This window comes from Aethalodelphis obliquidens, unplaced genomic scaffold (genome assembly GCF_003676395.1).
Source record: "Aethalodelphis obliquidens isolate GAN/ISIS:26980383/991018 unplaced genomic scaffold, ASM367639v1 scaffold35, whole genome shotgun sequence".
Classification (NCBI taxonomy): Eukaryota; Metazoa; Chordata; class Mammalia; order Artiodactyla; family Delphinidae; genus Aethalodelphis; species Aethalodelphis obliquidens.
The window spans coordinates 7,411,648-7,429,965 of record NW_020837979.1 but is presented as its reverse complement, the minus strand read 5'-3'; the positions used below and the strand labels follow the sequence as shown (position 1 = coordinate 7,429,965).

The 18,318-nt window shown below is 43.1% G+C and overlaps 1 protein-coding gene across 7 annotated transcripts in view; it reads right to left on the bottom strand.

Annotated features, from left to right (window-relative positions):
* The window catches only part of CRACDL (CRACD like), a 121,667-nt gene that overhangs the window by 44,808 nt on the left and 58,541 nt on the right, over window positions 1-18,318 (bottom strand). For 5 of the 7 annotated variants that reach the window (XR_003437650.1, XM_027128875.1, XM_027128872.1 and 2 more), the window contains one exon: window positions 524-603. Coding sequence is in view for 5 of the 7 variants with exons in the window: in XM_027128875.1 (XP_026984676.1) it covers window positions 524-603 (80 nt within the window). In the remaining 2 variants the exon portion in view is untranslated. Of the gene's footprint in view, window positions 1-523; window positions 604-17,366; window positions 18,021-18,318 lie in introns of those variants that run through there. The other 2 variants (XM_027128876.1, XM_027128871.1) reach the window with 2 other exon arrangements.

Below are 18,318 nucleotides of genomic sequence, written 5' to 3'. Positions count from 1 at the left end.
TAACTCTTGGAATGCGTTATGAGATGATGATTGATGCGCTTGGAATTTAGCTCAGTAGAAAGTGCAATAAAGGTCTCCTGAAGGAGGATAAAAGCCATAAAAGAGGACTCAAAGGCTCTCTCTTGATATCATTATTTCTTCTGGATGATTAGACCATCCAATACTCTGCCTGACGTCCCGCTGAAACTTTTGGATGTTCCTGGATGATAAATGATTCCATTGCATCTCACTTCCTTTGCTTTCGAGTCAACCAAACTTTGGGACATGTTGACCTCCAGGAAGGAGGAAAATGAGTAATCCACCCCCACCCCCGTTGCCGTGTCTGACAGAGAAGCCAAGGAGCACTGCCCCTGGGTGGCCGCCAACAGTCTGGACGTGCTCTCCAGCCACATGTGTCTGAACACACTGTGAACTGAACCCACACTCCACGTAGAGAACCTAAAGCCCTGGCTCTAGCAGCCCCTCTCTCAGCCCTACAACGCAACAAGGGCTCCGCCCAGCACAGGGGAAGTAAGGGCCTTACCTGTGCTGTCCTCCCCAAGGCCTTCCGCAGCCTCCCGAAGCTTAATGTCCATCACCCTCGTGGAAATCATGTCCAGCTCACTAAAATCAGATAGAAAGTCATGTTAGAGGAGCAAGTCTAACAGAAGTTATCAGTGACTGAAATGGTGGTGACTGCCTTTTGCCCATGTCCCTGGCAAAGACAGATTCCAGGTCAGTAGAGGCCAAAAACATGTCCAAGATTAGTAACCACATCAGCATTTATCTAATCACTGACCAGAGCCATTTAATGGAAAATGCTTCACCGATTTACACAATGCAGATTTCATTCCTTTCTTTGAAAAAAAAATTTTCAGAAATTATGTTTTTCTCTTGTTCACTGTAGAAAGTTTGGAAGATAGAATGAAAATCACCCATTATCCCACCAACCAAGAATGACTAACTATGGAACGTTTTAATGTATTTCCTTCCAATATCTTTTATGCAAATATTTATGTGCACAAGCACACATGCACTATATTATTAGTAAGACTGAGTTCCTGATTTTCTCATCCCACATCAGTAAAATTCTTGATGTTATTGTAATGGCTACATGATGTTTTGATATTATGCTGTACCATCACTTATTTATATTGTTTCTTTTTTGAACTTTTTATGAAAAATTTCAAACAGATATAAAAGTACAGAGAATGTATAATGAATTTAAAACATGAGGACTCTTTTTCATTTTTACCCCTTCTCCACTCCCCGCTAACTAGGTTATTTCAAAGCGAATCATTCCACATACCAGTATCATTTCATCCATAGGGACTTGCCTTCTCCCCAGATTAAAAATTTCTGACTCTTCATGGAAATCAAATAAATGATTACTGGTCAGTATTCCTGCTACAGAGTATTGAGCTGCGTCCCTGCTTTCCACAACTGACTTTTAAACAGCACATTCTATCCCACACAGACTAACTCCTCATTTACTTGGAAAGCTATTCCTTATTGGCAATTACTATGAATTCTCATACTTTAAAAGGGAGCTAAAACATTTAATTAACCAATTAACATTTACCACTTGCACACAGTACATATGGGAAATGATGGGAAAAATTAAAAAAAAAATTAACAGAGGAAAGAAGATGCAGGTCTTTGCTAGAGCTGGGTCTAATATTTAGGTCTCCTTTAATATTAATGTCAAACTGCCCCATCCCTGACCAGCCAATTCCTTAAAAGGGGAACAAACCTTCATTAGCCTTGCTTCTTGATTTTGATATAATTTGGCTTTACAAAAATGTTGGATCAACAGGATGAAGGAGAAAAACACCACACACACAAATCATCTCAACTGATGCAGAAAAACCATCTGACAAAATTCAACACCCTTTTGTGATAAAAAAAAAAAAGCACTCAAAAACCTAGAAATAGAGAAAAACTACCTCAGCATAATAAAAGCCATATATAAAAAGTCCACAGCTAACATCATACTCAACACTGAAAAACTTAAAGTTTTTCCTCTAAGATCAGGAACAAGACACTCTCACCACATCTATTCAACACAGCACTGAAGTTCTAGCCAGAGCACATAGGCAAGGAAAATAAATAAAGGGCATCTAAGTTGAAAAGGAGGAAGTAAAATGATCTCTGTTCACATGTGACATGATCTCACATGTAGAAAATCCTAAAGATCCCTGCCATACCGCACACACACAGAACTGTTAGAACAAATGAATTCAGCAAAGTTGCAGAACACAAAATGAACACACACTCATCAGTTGTCTCTATAAACTAACAATGAACAATCCCAAAAGGAAATTAAGAAAATAATTCCATTTACAATAGCATCAAAAAGAATAAAGCACTAAGGAATAAATTTAACCAAAGAGACAAAAGACTTATATCCTGCAAACTAGAAAATGTTGATGAAAGATTGAAAATAATGCCAATAAATGGAAAGACATCCCGCGTTCATAGATTGAAAGACTTCTTGTTGTTATGATGTCCATACTACCCAAAGCAATCCACAGATTTAATGCAATCTTTATCAGAATCCCTGATCCCACAGTATCCTGCCGCTTGATGTTACTATAGGGGATGGGGCGGCTACCAGAGGATTTGAAGGAAGAGGCAGTAGAGAAGGAGCAATGCAAGGAGCAAGGAGAGTAAAAGTGGTCAGATTTGGTTAAGAGTCACCAACTACTACCCTGGATACCATCTTCTATGGTTGCCGCTGAGCTAGAAAGGACAAGTGCTTGAGGTTTCTATCGCTTGAATTTGGAGTTAACAGCTGCAATTACTTATCAAGCATGCAGCATATCATCTGATTGTCTCATTTCATCTCCAAGAACTCTAAGTATTCCCATTTTGGAAATGAGAACATGTATTATGGATCAGGTAAGTTTATTAACTGGCCCAAAGTAGTGAGGCAGAGACACCAACCTATATACCCATACTGACCGCATATGCAGGGTGGGCAGGCACTTATGAGGCCTGGGGATACAGCGATGGATGAGACCAACTTGGTCCCTGCCTCTTGCACGTGCTGACCCAGTGCAGTGGAGCATCCTGAGCTGTCCCCAGAGGGGTTTAAGGGAAGCTGGGAAATCCGAAGGACACCAATCTCCCACGGAAATGGCTCTGCCTGCCAAGCAGCCCCTGTCCAGCATCAGGCCAGGCTCAGAGGCTGAAGGAGCCCCAGGAGACCATCCATTGGGTCTGACAGGGCATCTTAGTCAGCAGGGGGTGGGGGTGGGTTGAGGCTGCCATGATTTATCAGCTAACACTCCTAAGAAACCATGAGGTTACCTTCAAAATGTCCACTTCTGCACAGTTTACAAAATGTTCCTTGCCAGGAAGTGCTGAGAACATGCAAGTGTATGTGAGCGTGTGCACAGCCTCGGAGGTGGGTGTACAGGAGGGCGCCCATCCCGCTGAGTGTGGAGTAGACCCAGGAGCTCAGAAGCGCTTCTCCCTGGATTGAACAACGTGGCTGTGATAAAGCCCTGTGCACAGGGCAGAGGGCTCAGGAGCAGGTGGGAGGGTGAGCGGGAGACACCAGAGGATGGCCCGGTCCTCACCTTGCTGGAAGGTACGTTCTCGGCGGGGGCCCAGGAGCAGAAAGCAGCACGAGAGGCCGAGGCTGCTGATGAACTCGCGCTCAGAGGCAAAAGCCACCCCCAGACCAAGGGACGACAAGTCAGCCTCACCCCACGTGGGAGGTTTGAAAGCCTGCTCACGCTTGAGGTTCCAAACAGCTTCTTACTCATAGGAGTGCAGTATGATGCGGAGGAAACGGGAAAGACTTGAAAGTGACGCAGTGCTGGAGCTGAAGCCGCATCCCACCACGTACCAGGGCGGAGCCTCTGTTTCCTCGTTTACAAAATGGGGGCAGTAACACTTTAACGAAATGGGACTGAGAACACAGCACATACAAGCACCCACTGAGAAGAGCTGTCGGTTTCTGCATCTCGTTTCTCACCATGGGCTCACGCCTCTGCACGATTGCAGACAAGAACACACATCACCGGCACGCCCTAGGGACTGGCCATGCTGTCTCACGTAGGCACAGTCTCCTTGGGCAGACGGCTCGCTTTGGAGCCACCAGTATCAAAGATGAAGACACCTGGGCTCCTAGATGACCCCTGACCTTCGCAAGGCTCCGCAGCCCGACGGACCGTGAATGAAACTGTTGCCAAGAAACTGATAGAAATATATTCCAGGCCCCGGAGGAGCGCCCTCCACCTGGGACTGCGGGCTGTGCGGATGGAGGACCGTCCCCTGCACTCGAATGCTCCAGGTGCAAACACGCCGCAGCTGTTACAAGGGAACGTCTTCTCTGTTGAGCCCAATAACTTGCCCTGCTGAATACATGTTCCCCAACCCGAGCAAAATTGAAGAAAAAGCCAGAAGGAGAACCATAATTAGGAAGGCAATGTGGCAAATAACCAGTATCTCCCAGCACCCCTTCTGCTTCTCGCTGTAACTCAAAGTTCAAGTCAAGTGGCCCCAATGTCCCCTCAACCAGCTTCTGCCCTCCACCATCCCACCCGGTTGCTCTGACAGCTCAAGTCCAAGTACAGGAAAACTGGTTCTTTAAACCTGGACCTGAGGGGGCCTCTTCAGGGGTTCTAGTTAACTCAAAAGGGTGCTGAGCCTCCAGACCCCTCTGCACAGCACTCATCAGTGTGCATCTGGGCGCCTAACAGGATTCAGGGGCGTCCTGGATCCAAAGAAGGATCCTTGTGAGGGCTGCCCCACTGCCTCTCTCTGAACCCTAACTCACCAGAGGCTTCTCCCCAGCTTCCAGCAGAATTCCATCATTAGTTGCAGCTTATACTGAAAAATTCTACAGAAGTTTATTCACGTGAAGAATGAGAACAGATTTTAATATGGTATTTTAAAGGTACCCATCCATTACACTTATTTACACAATGCAAAGAAAAAGATCTGTATCCTGATTACATACCTCTGAGCCCATAATTGTATACAAAAACCTTAGTGTCCACCCCTACACACCCACTCATTCCACACCACCCTCCAGGCCCTGTCTGCATCTCTGTGGTATTCTGTCTCAGCCCCTGTACCTGTCTTCACAATGCTCACCACAGCTGTCAACAGCAACTTGTCTGTTAGGTGTCTGCCGACCACTCCCCTCACTTCCAAGGCTGAGAGCTTCTATGCCTGTCACATCCATTGCTCTCTTACCAGCAGTAAACAATCCAAAAATGAAGTTAAGAAAACAATTCCATTTACAATAGCATACAAAAATAAACTACTCAGGAATAAATTTAACCAAGGAGGCAGAATACTTGTACTCTGAAAACTACAAAACATTGTTGAAAGAAATTAAAGAAGACATAAATAAGTGGAAAGCTATCCTGTGTTCACAGATCAGAAACTTAATATGTTTAACACAGCAATACTCCCCAAACTGATACACAGATTCAATGCATTCCCTTATCAAAATCCCAGATGGCTTTTTGCAGAAATTGACAAGTTGATCTGAAATTTCGTATGGAAATACGAAGGGCCCAACACAATCTTGAAAGAGAAAAACAAAGATGGAGGACTCGCATTTCACAGTTTCAAAACTGACTACAAGTCCACAGCAATCAAGAATGCATGGTGGGGCTTCCCTGGTGGCGCAGTGGCTGAGAGTCCGCCTGCCGATGCAGGGGATGCGGGTTCGTGCCCCGGTCCGGAAGATCCCACATGCCGCGGAGCGGCCGGGCCCGTGAGCCATGGCCGCTGAGCTTGCGCGTCCGGAGCCTGTGCTCCGCAACGGGAGAGGCCACAACAGTGAGAGGCCCGCGTACCGCAAAAAAAAAAAAAAAGAATGCATGGTACTGGCACAGAGATATACATACAGATTAACAGAATTCAGGGTCCAGAAATAAAATATATTCATGGCCAAAAGATTTTCATCATGGGTGCCAAGACAATTCAATGTGGGAAGAATCAGTCTTTTCAACAAATGCTGGAACAACTGGACATTCACATCCAAAACATAATTTGTACTCCTACCTCACACTATACATAAAAATTACCTCACTGTGAATCATAGACTTAAATGTAAGCGCTAAACCTAGAAAACTCTTTGAAGAAAACATTAGAATAAATTTGTGATCTTGGGTTAGGCAATGATTACTCATATGCAACACCAAAAGGGAAGACAGATAAGCTGGACTTTATCAAATGTATAAACTTTTTGTTTCAAGTCTAATCTATCAAGAAAGTGTAAAGGCAGCTCACAGACTGGGAAAAATATTTGCAAATCATATATCTGCAATATAGGGATTTGTACCCAGAATATATAAATAATTCTTATAACTCAACAATAAAAGACATCCATTTTAAAACAGATGAAGGATTTAAACAGATACTTGTACAAGAAAGGCAAACAAATGGCCAGTAAGCATATGAGAAGATGTTCAACATAATTAATCATCAGGAAACTGCAAAGCCAAACCAAAGTGAGATACTACTTCACACTCACTAGAATGGCTCTAATCAGAGAGATAGACAGTCACAAGTGTTTGCAAGGGCATGGAGCAATTGGAACGCTAATTCATTGCTGATGGGAATGCAAAATGTTATAGCCACTTTGGAAAACAGTTCCTAAAAAAAAAACCCCACAAAACATAAAGATACCATACAGTCTGACAATTCCATTCCTACGTGTTTACCCTAGAGAAATAAACACATATGTCCATGGAAGATTCTAGGGAAACAGTGGAGTAGGAGGCACCAGGAATCTGCCTCCCACTTAGAAAACAACCACACTGGCAGAATCTGTTTAAGGTAACTATTTTGGAGTCCATTTAAGGCTTGCAACTTCCCCTGGAAGGTTGGTATGGAAATTGCAGTTAATTTCAGTCAATTTCAGCTCTTAGCTCAATAGCATCTACTCACCCCCACTCCCTACCCCCCACCCCCCCCCCCCCCCCCCCCCCCCCCACCCCCGACAGGCAGCCACGAATCTGTTCCTGGAGCAGCTTGCACACAGCTTGAAGGAACCATGGTGGGCAAAAAGGACCCTGCTCTCCAAATACTGGGGATCTGTGCTGTGATTAATGCTTATGAGGACAGAGTTGCAGACAAAGAGGTGGGCCGCCGCTATTGCTGCGCCTCCCCTTACTGTTGCAAGCCCCTCCCCTTCTAGCTGCACTAACTTCCAGGAGCTTTAAAGGCCTGGGCTGGTGCTTCATGTCTCCTCCCCCACTTCAGTTTTCTCTCTTCCCCTTTTGGGAGCCAGACATTAAGTACTGGGGCATTCAAAAGCAAACTGTATATATGGGACAAATGAGAAAGTTACTGTATATGCCCAGGGAAAGGCACAGGCTTAGAAAAGATCTGAGAAGACCTTAAGATTACAGTTTAGGCTGATCCTTGGTACAAACATAAAGCCCAGCAAACCCAGAGGAAGGGGGAGAATCCGATTTCCAGGGTTACCACATTATTAGATTCAAATGTCCAGTTTTGAATCTGAAAAAGAGCTGGTGGCAAATCTACTAGACAAAGACTTTAAAACAACTCCCTTAAAGATGCTCAGAGAACTAAAGATGCAGAGAAAATGAAGCAAATAATGTATGAACAAATAGAAATATCAATAAAAAGATAGAAAATCTTAAAAGGAAGCAAAAAAAATATGGAGCTAAAAATAATAATAACTGAAATGAAAGATTCACTAGAGGGTTTCAAAGGCAGATTTCAGCTGGTAGAAGAAAAAATCAGAAATCTTGAAGATAGGACATGGATAAAGTGAACAGAGCATAAGGGACGTGTAAGACACCATCAATTGGATCAAAATACACTGTAGGAGTCCCAGAAGGAGGAGAGGGGAGAAAGAGGGGCAGAGAGAATATTTGAAAACTTAATGGCCCCAAACTTCCCAAATTTGATGAAAGACATGAATGTAAACATCTAAGGAGCTCAATGAATTGAGATACGTTATAATCAAACTGTTGAAATCCAAAGATAAAGAATCTTGCAAGCAGCAAGAGAGAAGCAAATCATCACACACAAGGAATCCTCAATAAGATTATCAGCAGGTTTCTCATCAGAAACTCTGGAGGGTAGAAGGCAGGAGGCCAATCTATTCAAAGTGCTAAAAAGGAAAAAAAATAAGTCAACTGAGAACCCTGTACATGGCAAAGCCATCTTTCAAAAGTAAGGGAGAAATTAAGACATTTCCAGATAAATAAAAGCTGAGGGAGTTTGTTACCACTACACCTGCCCTGTGAGAAATGTTCAAGGGAGTCCTGCAGGTTGGAATGAAAGGGAACTAGACAGTAACTTTACACCATATTTTAAAAATGGATAAAGAATATGTGGTATGTATACAGAATGGAATACTTCTCAGCCATAAAAAAGAATGAAACTTTGCCATTTGCAGCAACATGGATGGACCTGGAGGGTATTACGCTAAGTGAAATAAGTCAGACAGAGAGAGACAAATATTGTATGATACCACTTATATGTGGAATCTAAAACTACAACAAACTAGTGAATATAACAAAAAAGAAGCAGACTCATAGATACAGAGAACAAATGAGTGGTTACAGTGTGGAAGGGGGGAGGGGCAACATGGGGGTAAGGGATTAAGAGGTACAAGCTATTAGATATAAAATAAGCTACAAGGATATATTGTACAACACAGGGAATATAGCCAATATTTTATAATCAATGGAGTGTAAACTTTAAAAATTGTGAACCACTATATTGTACACCTGTAACATAATATTAAAAATCAACTATACTTCAATTAAAAAAGAAACTAACTTAAAAAAGCTCAGTAAAGGTAAATACATGGCAATTATAAAATGGTAACTATATACATGGTAAATACATGGGCACTTATAAAAGCTAGTACAGTTACCCTTGAACAACATGGGTGTGAATTGCCCAGGTCCACTTAAATGTGAATTTTTTCAATAAGTATGTACTACAGTACTACACCATCCACGGCTGGTTGAATCCCTGGATGCAGAGCCACAGATATGAAGGGCCAAGTGTAAAGTTAGACTCGGATTCTGGACTGCGTGGAGGGTTGGTGTCCCTAACACCAACATTGTTCAAGGGTCAACTGTATTACTGTAACAATGGTTTGTGACTCCACTTTTTGTTTTCTACACAATTTAAGAGACTAATACATTTTTAAAAAGCAATTCATCTCCAGCTATAAGGTCCTGCCATCCCCGGAAAAGAGTTAATAAAGCCACTGGAGTACCCATCCATGCTAAAAAAAAAAAAAGCAATTAGTTGTCTAAAAGCTAGTATGACTGTAACTCTGGTTTGTAACTTCACATTTTATTTGCTACCTAATTTAAGAGGTTACTGTATTTTTTCAAATTATTAATTTATGTGTCTGCACACACAATGTTTAAAGATGTTATTTAGTGGCATCAACAACTGAAAGCAAGAGGAACAGAGATGTAGAGGAGCAGAGGTTCTGTGTGTCATGGAAGCTAAGCTGGTATAAATCCAAATTAGAGTGTTATAACTTTAGGATGTTAAATGTAATCCCTATGGTAACCACAAAGAAAACTGCTGTAGAACACACACAGAAGGAAATGAGAAAGGAACTTAAAAGTTTCACTACAAAAAAAATCAACTAAACACAAGAGAGGACAGTAATGCAGGAAATGAAGGATAAAAAATCTATAAGGCATAGAGAAAACAAATAGCAAAATGACAGAAGCAAGTCTCTCTTTATAAATTGTAAAAAGGAAGGAAATTCTGTACTCTGCTACCACGTGGATGAACCTTGAGGACGTTATGCTAAGCAAAATAAACCAGTTGCAAAAAGACAAATGCTGAATGATTCCACTACTTATCTAGAGGAGTCAAAATCATAGACAGAAAGCAGAATGGCGGTTGCCAGGGGCTGGGGGAAGGTGGAGGGAGGGGTAGTTTAATGAGTACAGAGTTTCTGTTCTGCAAGATGAAAAGAGTTCTGGAGATGGATGGTGGTGACGGCTGCACAGGATGGAAGTACTTCATACCACTGAACTTATACACTTTAAAATGGTTAAGATGTTAAATTTTATGTCATGTGTATTTTACAACAATAAAAAAATAGGGAAAAACGCACACAGAAACGTATACATCAATGTTCAGCATTATTTATAATAATCAGAAAGTAGAAATAGCCCAACAATTGATGGATACATTTAAAATGTGGTACATACATATAATGGAATATTATTCAGTCGTAAAAAGGAATGATGCGCTGATACGTGCTACAGTATGGATTAACCTTGAACGCATTATGCTAAGTGAAAGAAGCCAGACACAAAAGGCCACATACTGAACGATTCCATGTCTATAAAACACCCAGAATAGGCAAGTCCATCGAGAAAGACAAACAGATTCCTGTTCACCTACGACTGGGGAGTAGAGTGCTGGGGGAGGGAGGCAGAAAGGGAAGCGACAGCTAATGGGCACAAGGTTTCTTTGCGGGAGACGAGTATGTTCTAAAATTAGATTATGTTCATAGTTGCACAACTCTGTAAATATACTAAAACCTACTGACTGCACACTCCTAACAGGTGAACTTTCCGGTAGGTAAATTATATGCCAATAAAGCTGCTGGAAAAAAGCGTGACCAGAAAAAAAGGTGAAATAAAGACACCTTTGGAAAAGACGACATGATACAATGTGTCACCAGCAATCCCACAGTAAAGCAGATATTAAGGGAAGGAGGATATGATCTCAGATGGAAGCCTGGAGGAATGGAGGGCAGTATATGTGAGTAAATCTAAACGTGGACGCGACTAGCAGGTTGTCTGGATCTCAACCAGACGCCCTGTACACAACTGGCAGGAATGTGCCTGCCCTGCTCTCCCTGACCCACAGGCTTCACTTCCTTCCAGCCCAGGACCTTTACAGACATTGCTCCCTCGGCTTGAATGCTCTTCCCTGTTCTTACACTCCACTTCCTTCTATCAACTCCCACTCGGCCCTCAGGTACCAGCTTCCCTTCCACATCACCCCAGGGGTCTGATCTGAGGAGCCTGCACCTCCCACAATGCACAGTGAGAAGCCCTGAACCTTTTGTTCAGAGCGCTCACCAGTTTTCATCACACCTCTGTTTGCACGATTCTGTGATCTGGTTCCCCTTTCTGGATTTAAGCCTGCTTACCTTCCCTATACCTTTAACTAACTTTTCCTTTTCTTGGGGAAAAAGACGAAAATAAACTGGGACTTGACTATTGTTCTCTAGTGAGTCACACCAGGATCTGCCTGTACCTTTTTTTAGAAAAATAAGTTTCACATTACTGAGGCAACGGAATGTGTAAGGCTTGCAAAGTTCCTGTGAGAAATCTCTGCTTGAAAATTGTGCCAGCTTTACTGCCTCATGATAGATACTTTTATCCTCAAGAGCAGAAGGCTTGACCTCTGCTCCCACCCCAAGGTGGCAGGGGCATTGGCAGGGGACCTCTCCACGGTCATGTCTCCTCGAGGGTGCCAGGGGACCTCCTGCCCTTCAGAGTAGACACCTCAATGTTTCTGTGCAAAACCTGCTCCGTCCACTGTCGGGAAGGGTAGATCCACTCTGACATAGGGGAGAAAAGAAAGCAAAGAAGCCACCCAGAAATAAACCCACACACCTACGGTCAATTAAACTATAACAAAGGAGGCAAGAATATACAATGGGGGAAAGACAGTCTCTCTCTTCAGCAAGTGGTGTTGGGAAAGCTGAACAGCTGCATGTAAATCAATGCAGTTAGAACACACCCTCACACCATACAAAAAAATAAACTCAAAATGGCTTAAAGACTTAAATACAAGACATGACACCATAAAACTCCTAGAAGAGAACATAGGCAAAATATTCTCTGACATAAACCGTACCAATGATTTCTTAGGTCAGTCTCCAAGGCAACAGAAATAAGAGCAAAGATAAACAAATGGAACCTAATCAAACTTATAAGCTTTTGCACAGCAAAGGAAACCATAAACAAAACGAAAAGACAACCTACGGACTGGGATAAAATATTTGCAAATGATGCAACCAACAAGGGCGTAAGTTCTAAAATATACAAACAGCTCATACAACTCAATAACAGCAACAACAACAAAACAACGCAATCTAAAAATGGGCAGAAGACCTAAATAGACATTTCTCCAAAGAAGACATACAGATGGCCAATAAGTACAAGAAAAGATGCTCAGCATCGCTAATTACTAGAGAAATGCAAATCAAAACTACAATGAGGTACCATCTCACACCGGTCAGAATGGACATCATTACAAAGTCTACAAATAACAAATGCTGGAGAGGATGTGGAGAAAAGGGAACCCTCTTGCACTGCTGGTGGGAATGTAAATTGGTGCAGCCACTGTGGAAAACAGTATGGAGGTTCCTTAAAAACCTAAAATTAGAGTTACCATATGATCCAGCAATCCCACTCCTGGGCATAAATCCGGAGAAAACTATACTTTGAAAAGACACATGTACCCCAGTGTTCACTGCAGCACTATCTATAATAGCCACGACAGGGAAGCAACCTAAATGTCCACCAACAGATGAATGAATAAAGAAGATGTGGTGTATATATATACAATGGAATATTACTCAGACATAAAAAATGAAATAATGCCATTTGTAGCAACATGGATGGACCCAGAGATTATCATACTAAGTGAAGTAAGTCAGAAAGAGAAAGACAAATATCATATATCACTTATATGTGCAAATGAACTTATTTATGAAACAGAAACAGACTCACAGACATAGGAAACAAACTTATGGTTACCAAAGGGGAAAGGGGGTGGGGGAGGGATAAATTAGGAGTTTGGGATTAGCAGATACAAACTACTATAAATAAAATAGATAAACAAAGAGGTCCTACTGTATAGCACAGGGAACTATATTCAATATCCTATAATAAATCATAATGGAAAAGAATATGAAAAAGTATATACATATATATATATATACATATATATATATATAAAACTGAATCACTTTGTTGTACACCAGAAACTAACACAACATTGTAAATCAACTATACTTCAATTTTTTAAAAAGTAGCAAGGAAATCGGATGAGTGAAGGGCTGAAAGCCGAGAACTCAGACACTGAGTCACAGCGCTCGGAGGACAGCAGGAGGGAAACAAAGGAACTTACTGGGCGGTCAGTCTCCTATCGACCTATAATTGATTATCTTATTAAAATACTAAAATGTGGCTTGGCCTCGAGAAGTCAGTCATCCCCTATCTGGCTAAGGATGTAAAACTTGAAGACTAACTCCTTGAGAATAGGGACCATGTACCAGCATGGTACTGCCACACAGGAGGTCCTTAATAAAGATCGTTAAATGAATGAATGAGTGAGTGAATGACCCAGAAGCATTTATAACACTTGTTAGAAAGGATTCACCTCCTGATAAAAATGGCACAGCATCAACTACCCAATCACTGTTCCCAAGACCACATAGTACTCCAATGTCTTGAGGAGAGACGTCCTTCTAAATCCATGACTCAGCTAAACAATGTCACATTTCTTTAGCCTGAGTTCTTCTTGTCCATTGTCCCCCTTTAGACATCAGGTGCTCTATAACCATGCAGAGCCTTTGGGAGTCAAGGAATATGGATGCAGAGGAGGTCTCTGCTCCAGGTGCCTTGCTCCCATCCTCCGGCTTCCCTTCAGCCACAGCTGGGCAGGGACAGTTGGGGCACCCAAAGAGAACAAGGCGGTGGACCACAACTGGCTGGGCTGTTTCTTTGCAGAGAAACAGCAGAGCTTCATTCAAACAAACTTAGTCATCCGCAAGACAAACGGCACAGTTTATAAGCATATAAATAATATCTTATGTAAGATAAACTACACCACTTTTTGAAACTTATGTAACAGTTGATTTTGTGGTAGTTAGAGTCCTTGTGAATGGACACATTGATAAGTTACTCAGCTGGGAATGCATATAGCTGGCCAATGCAGCATATACCTATATACCGTGTATACATGTATACACACACACAGGAACCTGTGTTCACGTATGCAGCCTACATCTACATGAATGCTCCTCAACAAAGCTCATGTCTCAGACTGTGATTCATGACAGCTTTCACAGGAGTTACCTGTTTTCACTCACCTAGAAATGAATGTTTTCATATGAGATTTCAAAAACATTAGTTTAGACATTTTCAGGTTATTAGAATAAAACAAATCTATTAGCGACATTTACAAAACCATCATTTCAAAAACAGGTAAGCATAAGAGCTTCAAACTTTGCAACCTCAGAAACTGCATTCGCATAATTCCTGGGAAAATACATTCTAACGCTGGAGTGTCTTGCCAAGATGCCATCTAACTTGGAAACGTTCAGTCTCAGAGTTAGAGCTGTAAGTTGTGCTGACCGATGCCCACACAGGACAAATGGACCCAGAGCCCAGGGCTCAGGGAAGCTTTATGAAGGCTGGTCTGTTTTTAACTTCATGAGTTTATTTACGTAATAATTTCCCCCTTTTTAAGCATTTTTACCAAAAATAATGACACGAAGAAGGTTCTTAAGGCTAAATTTATCTAGGATGTTCCATATGTGATTGGCATTTCTGCAGCACAGCAATGCAGAATTAAGGTTTTGCTTTGTGTTTTTTTTTTTTAATTAGGAAGTCATGCTCCAAAGTCTATTAATGAGGAGACATCACACCACCACTCTATTCTGGTCCATTCAAAATAGGCAGCATCACTTTTGCAAATATGTTCCTATAAAAGGGTTTCCTCTTCAAGGAATTCATGGAAAAGACTCTGACAAGTACAGGTTTCTGGTAACTGACTATACTGCTGAACTGAATGGATAGGCATTTTCAGAACTCTAATGGAAAACTGATGAACTCATAAAAGTGCTAACAAAAGATCAAGATAAAAAAAATTAATTACATGGGACTGAGTGAACTGATGAGGATGATTATAATTTTTGTGACTTTCTGTTTGAATGAAAAAAAGAAATCCCACAAGGACTCAGAGGCAAAAAATATACAAATCAATTTTCACTGCAAAGTAAAGGAGCTGTTACAGTGGAGGATTACTGGGCTGAATGTCAATATTATGACATAGTATGAGTGTGCTTAGTGTTTGGTAATTGCAGTCATTGTTGCTTTTGTTGTGGTCATGCATTTACAACGCTTGGTGTCAGTCTATTTATCTCTTGTAAAAATAAAATACAGTGTGTGCGTGTGAAAAAATAACAAAAAACAAAATAGGCAGCATCAGACACTGAGGCTGAATAATTACAAGTACAATGATTTTTATGAAACAATAACAATGATGGGAACGTCCATGCACAGGGCTTTACACAGTACAAAGGCCCATGTTCCCGAGGACTCCTCTGGTTGTTGGGTTCCTGTCCCTAGGTAGCAAAAGAAGGAAGTGAGGCTTGGCGGGTGGACAGTCTGTCCAGGTCCCCCAGCATCCCCACACCACCAGATGTCTGCTGCCAAAGGTGCAACATCCGTTTCCCAAGACGGTCCACCCAGCCCAGGTGATGGGCAGATGTGACCACCACTTGGATCAGCAGAGGCTGTCATACTGGAACTTTCCACTTGGTATATGAGACATGCAATTTGTGTACTTATACTTGCAAATGCATTTCAACCACGTCATAGGTCTACTTCCCTCTATACTATCACGACTGAAGCAAAATGCACCGAGGGCCAAACATTTTCAAAGCACGAGGTCACCTGCAGCAGGGGGTGGTGGCTCTGAAGGTCCACTGGCCTCTGCTCCAAAGGAACTCGGGCAGGTCACTGCCCTCAGCAAATCTGTCAGTTAAGAACAAGCCCTTTGGCATTATGTGAAGTGAAATACGTCAGAGAGAGAAAGACAAACGCTGTATGATCACTTAGATGTAGAGTCTAAAAACTACAACAAACTAGTGAATATAAAAGAAGCAGACTCACAGATAATATAGAACAAATGAGTGGTTACCAGTGGGGAGAGGGAAGGAGGAGGGGAAATATAGGGGGAGGGGAGTAAGAGGTACAAACTATTAGGTATAAAACAAGCTACAAGGATATACTGTACAACACGGGGAATACAGCCAATATTTTACAATAACTATAAATGGAGTATAACCTTGAAAAATTGTGAATCACTATACTGTACAGCTGTAACTTCTATAATATTGTACAGCAACTATATTTCAATTAAAACATAAATTAAAAGAACAAGCCCTTTGGTGCTGATCTTTAGCTACAGGAATAATTCTTTTTTTTTTAAGAGTGAAAAGCATACAAATTTATTTATGTTTTACATGGCACAGGAGCCTTTATAAGGAAGTGAAGATCCAAAGAAATGATTAAGCCTGAGTGTTTTTATTCTAGGTTTGATGAAGAGTAGAAAGTTGTGGGAAAAAATGATAGGAGACATAAAGGAGATGAGCTAAGGATAGTAAACTGGGTGAAACAGCAAGCCTGTGCTTTCAGGTTCCTCTCAGTATCCTCCCATCTTTGGAGATAAGGATGCTCCTTTCCTCCAAGTATCAGGAGGACACCTCTCACATGAGAGTCTTATGACCTGCTACAGGGTAGAAAGGGAAGCGAGCCCTTCCTATACCTGCCATTTCTCAGATTCCTTCAACTTAAAAATAATTATTCTGGCAAAGTGGCATATTTTGGGGTGACATATCCTGATTCCCTTTACTTTCTTTTTTTTTTTAACATCTTTATTGGAGTATAACTGCTTTACAATGGTGTGTTAGTTTCTGCTTTGTAACAAAGTGAATCAGCTGTACATATACATATATCCCCATATCCCCTCCCTCTTGCGTCTCCCTCCCACCCTCCCTATCCCATCCCTCTAGGTGGTCACAAAGCATGGAGCTGATCTCCCTGTGCTATGCGGCTGCTTCCCACTAGCTATCGATTTTACATTTGGTAGTGTATATAAGTCCATGCCACTCTCTCACTTCGTCCCAGTGAGCTACAGGAATAATTCTAATGGTCTTTCACTTTGTCCTCCGCTGTCTACTCTCCACCCGAAGTACACAGACTGTGCCATGTGGATCCAACTTACAGGCATGGGCTGTTCAGAGGAAAATGCTCTGTCTCCCAGCCCTCTGCCCCTCTCCTTCTCCCTTCCTTTCACTCCCCACCCTCTCACCTTAGCCCTCTGCTCCCTGTGTCCCTCTCTTTCAATATATGCATGTGTCACAAAGAAAATAAAGAAAATCATTATTTTGTCCCGGAATTCACGTAATTCAAGGAACTATATAATATACATAACGACGTCTGTAAGGAAAAAGGTCATACACGACAACAGATGCTGAAAGTCAATTCTTGGACCCCAGGGGCTGGGGGTCGTGGCCGGGCCTCCCCCCGCTCCGCCCCTCCGCCTCCGCCCCCCCTCCCACCACCTCTTGGCTCTCAGAGGCCCACCTGGGCTCAGGCTTGAGGCACCGGTAAAAGGCAGCCATCTTCGTGAACGTGGAGGGGGCCTCCGGCACTTTCATCCTCTGGGAGAACAGAGGGCCTTCCCTGTCTTCCCCAAAGGGGCTTGGGGCCCTCGGGACACCCCTGGGTGCTGATCAAGAGCTTCGTCCCCGTCTCCGGAGCAGCACCCCCGGGCCCCGAGGGCTTCGGCCAACTCCTGCGGCCCCGCAGGTCTCCCGGCAGGTGTGCAGCCAGGGCAGTGGACGCTCAGACACACACGCACTTCCTCCTTCCCTCCAAACACGTGGACGCCCAGGGTGGGGCCGGAGCCGCCACCCGCCTCCCTCTGAGCGGAGTCGCTGCCCAACTGCTGAGGGTGGAAAGTGACAAGCCCGGGCTCCGTCTTCCTGCGCTCCCAGCAGAGGGGGGCAAAGGGCACTGATTGCCCCATGCATCCGAGCAAGGGCTCAGGGCCCCGGGGGCACATCCACCCCTGCACGTGTGTTCCCTTGCGCTGGCTTTCTCCTTATTCCTTCTTCAAGGGCCAGCATGTTGCCGCGGGTCCTGGATGTGTTTTGTGAACTGCCTTCCTGGGACCTTCCAAAGGCTCCTCCTTTCAGTCAGGCACCTGCTCAGCAGCTCGCTGTGGCAAGGACAGAGTTCCAGCACTCCCTGCTGGAGACCACACCTGGCAGGTGCGCAGGCCACGCCCCCCGCCGGAGAGAAATCACCAGGGGCAGCCCACAAAAAGCCGCCTCCCTGATGACTGGCAGCTGCCACTTCAAAATAATAGACTCCTGCCGTCCAGCATCGCAACTCCACCTGAGTTCGTCCAAGGTCTAAAGGCTGCTAACCTGCACAGTCAGCAGTTTCCAGGCAACGTCTGGAGGGTTGACAGAAGGCTCTGGATGACAAGCATGAGTCTGTATTACTAAAACCAAGGAGCAGCAGGCAACCA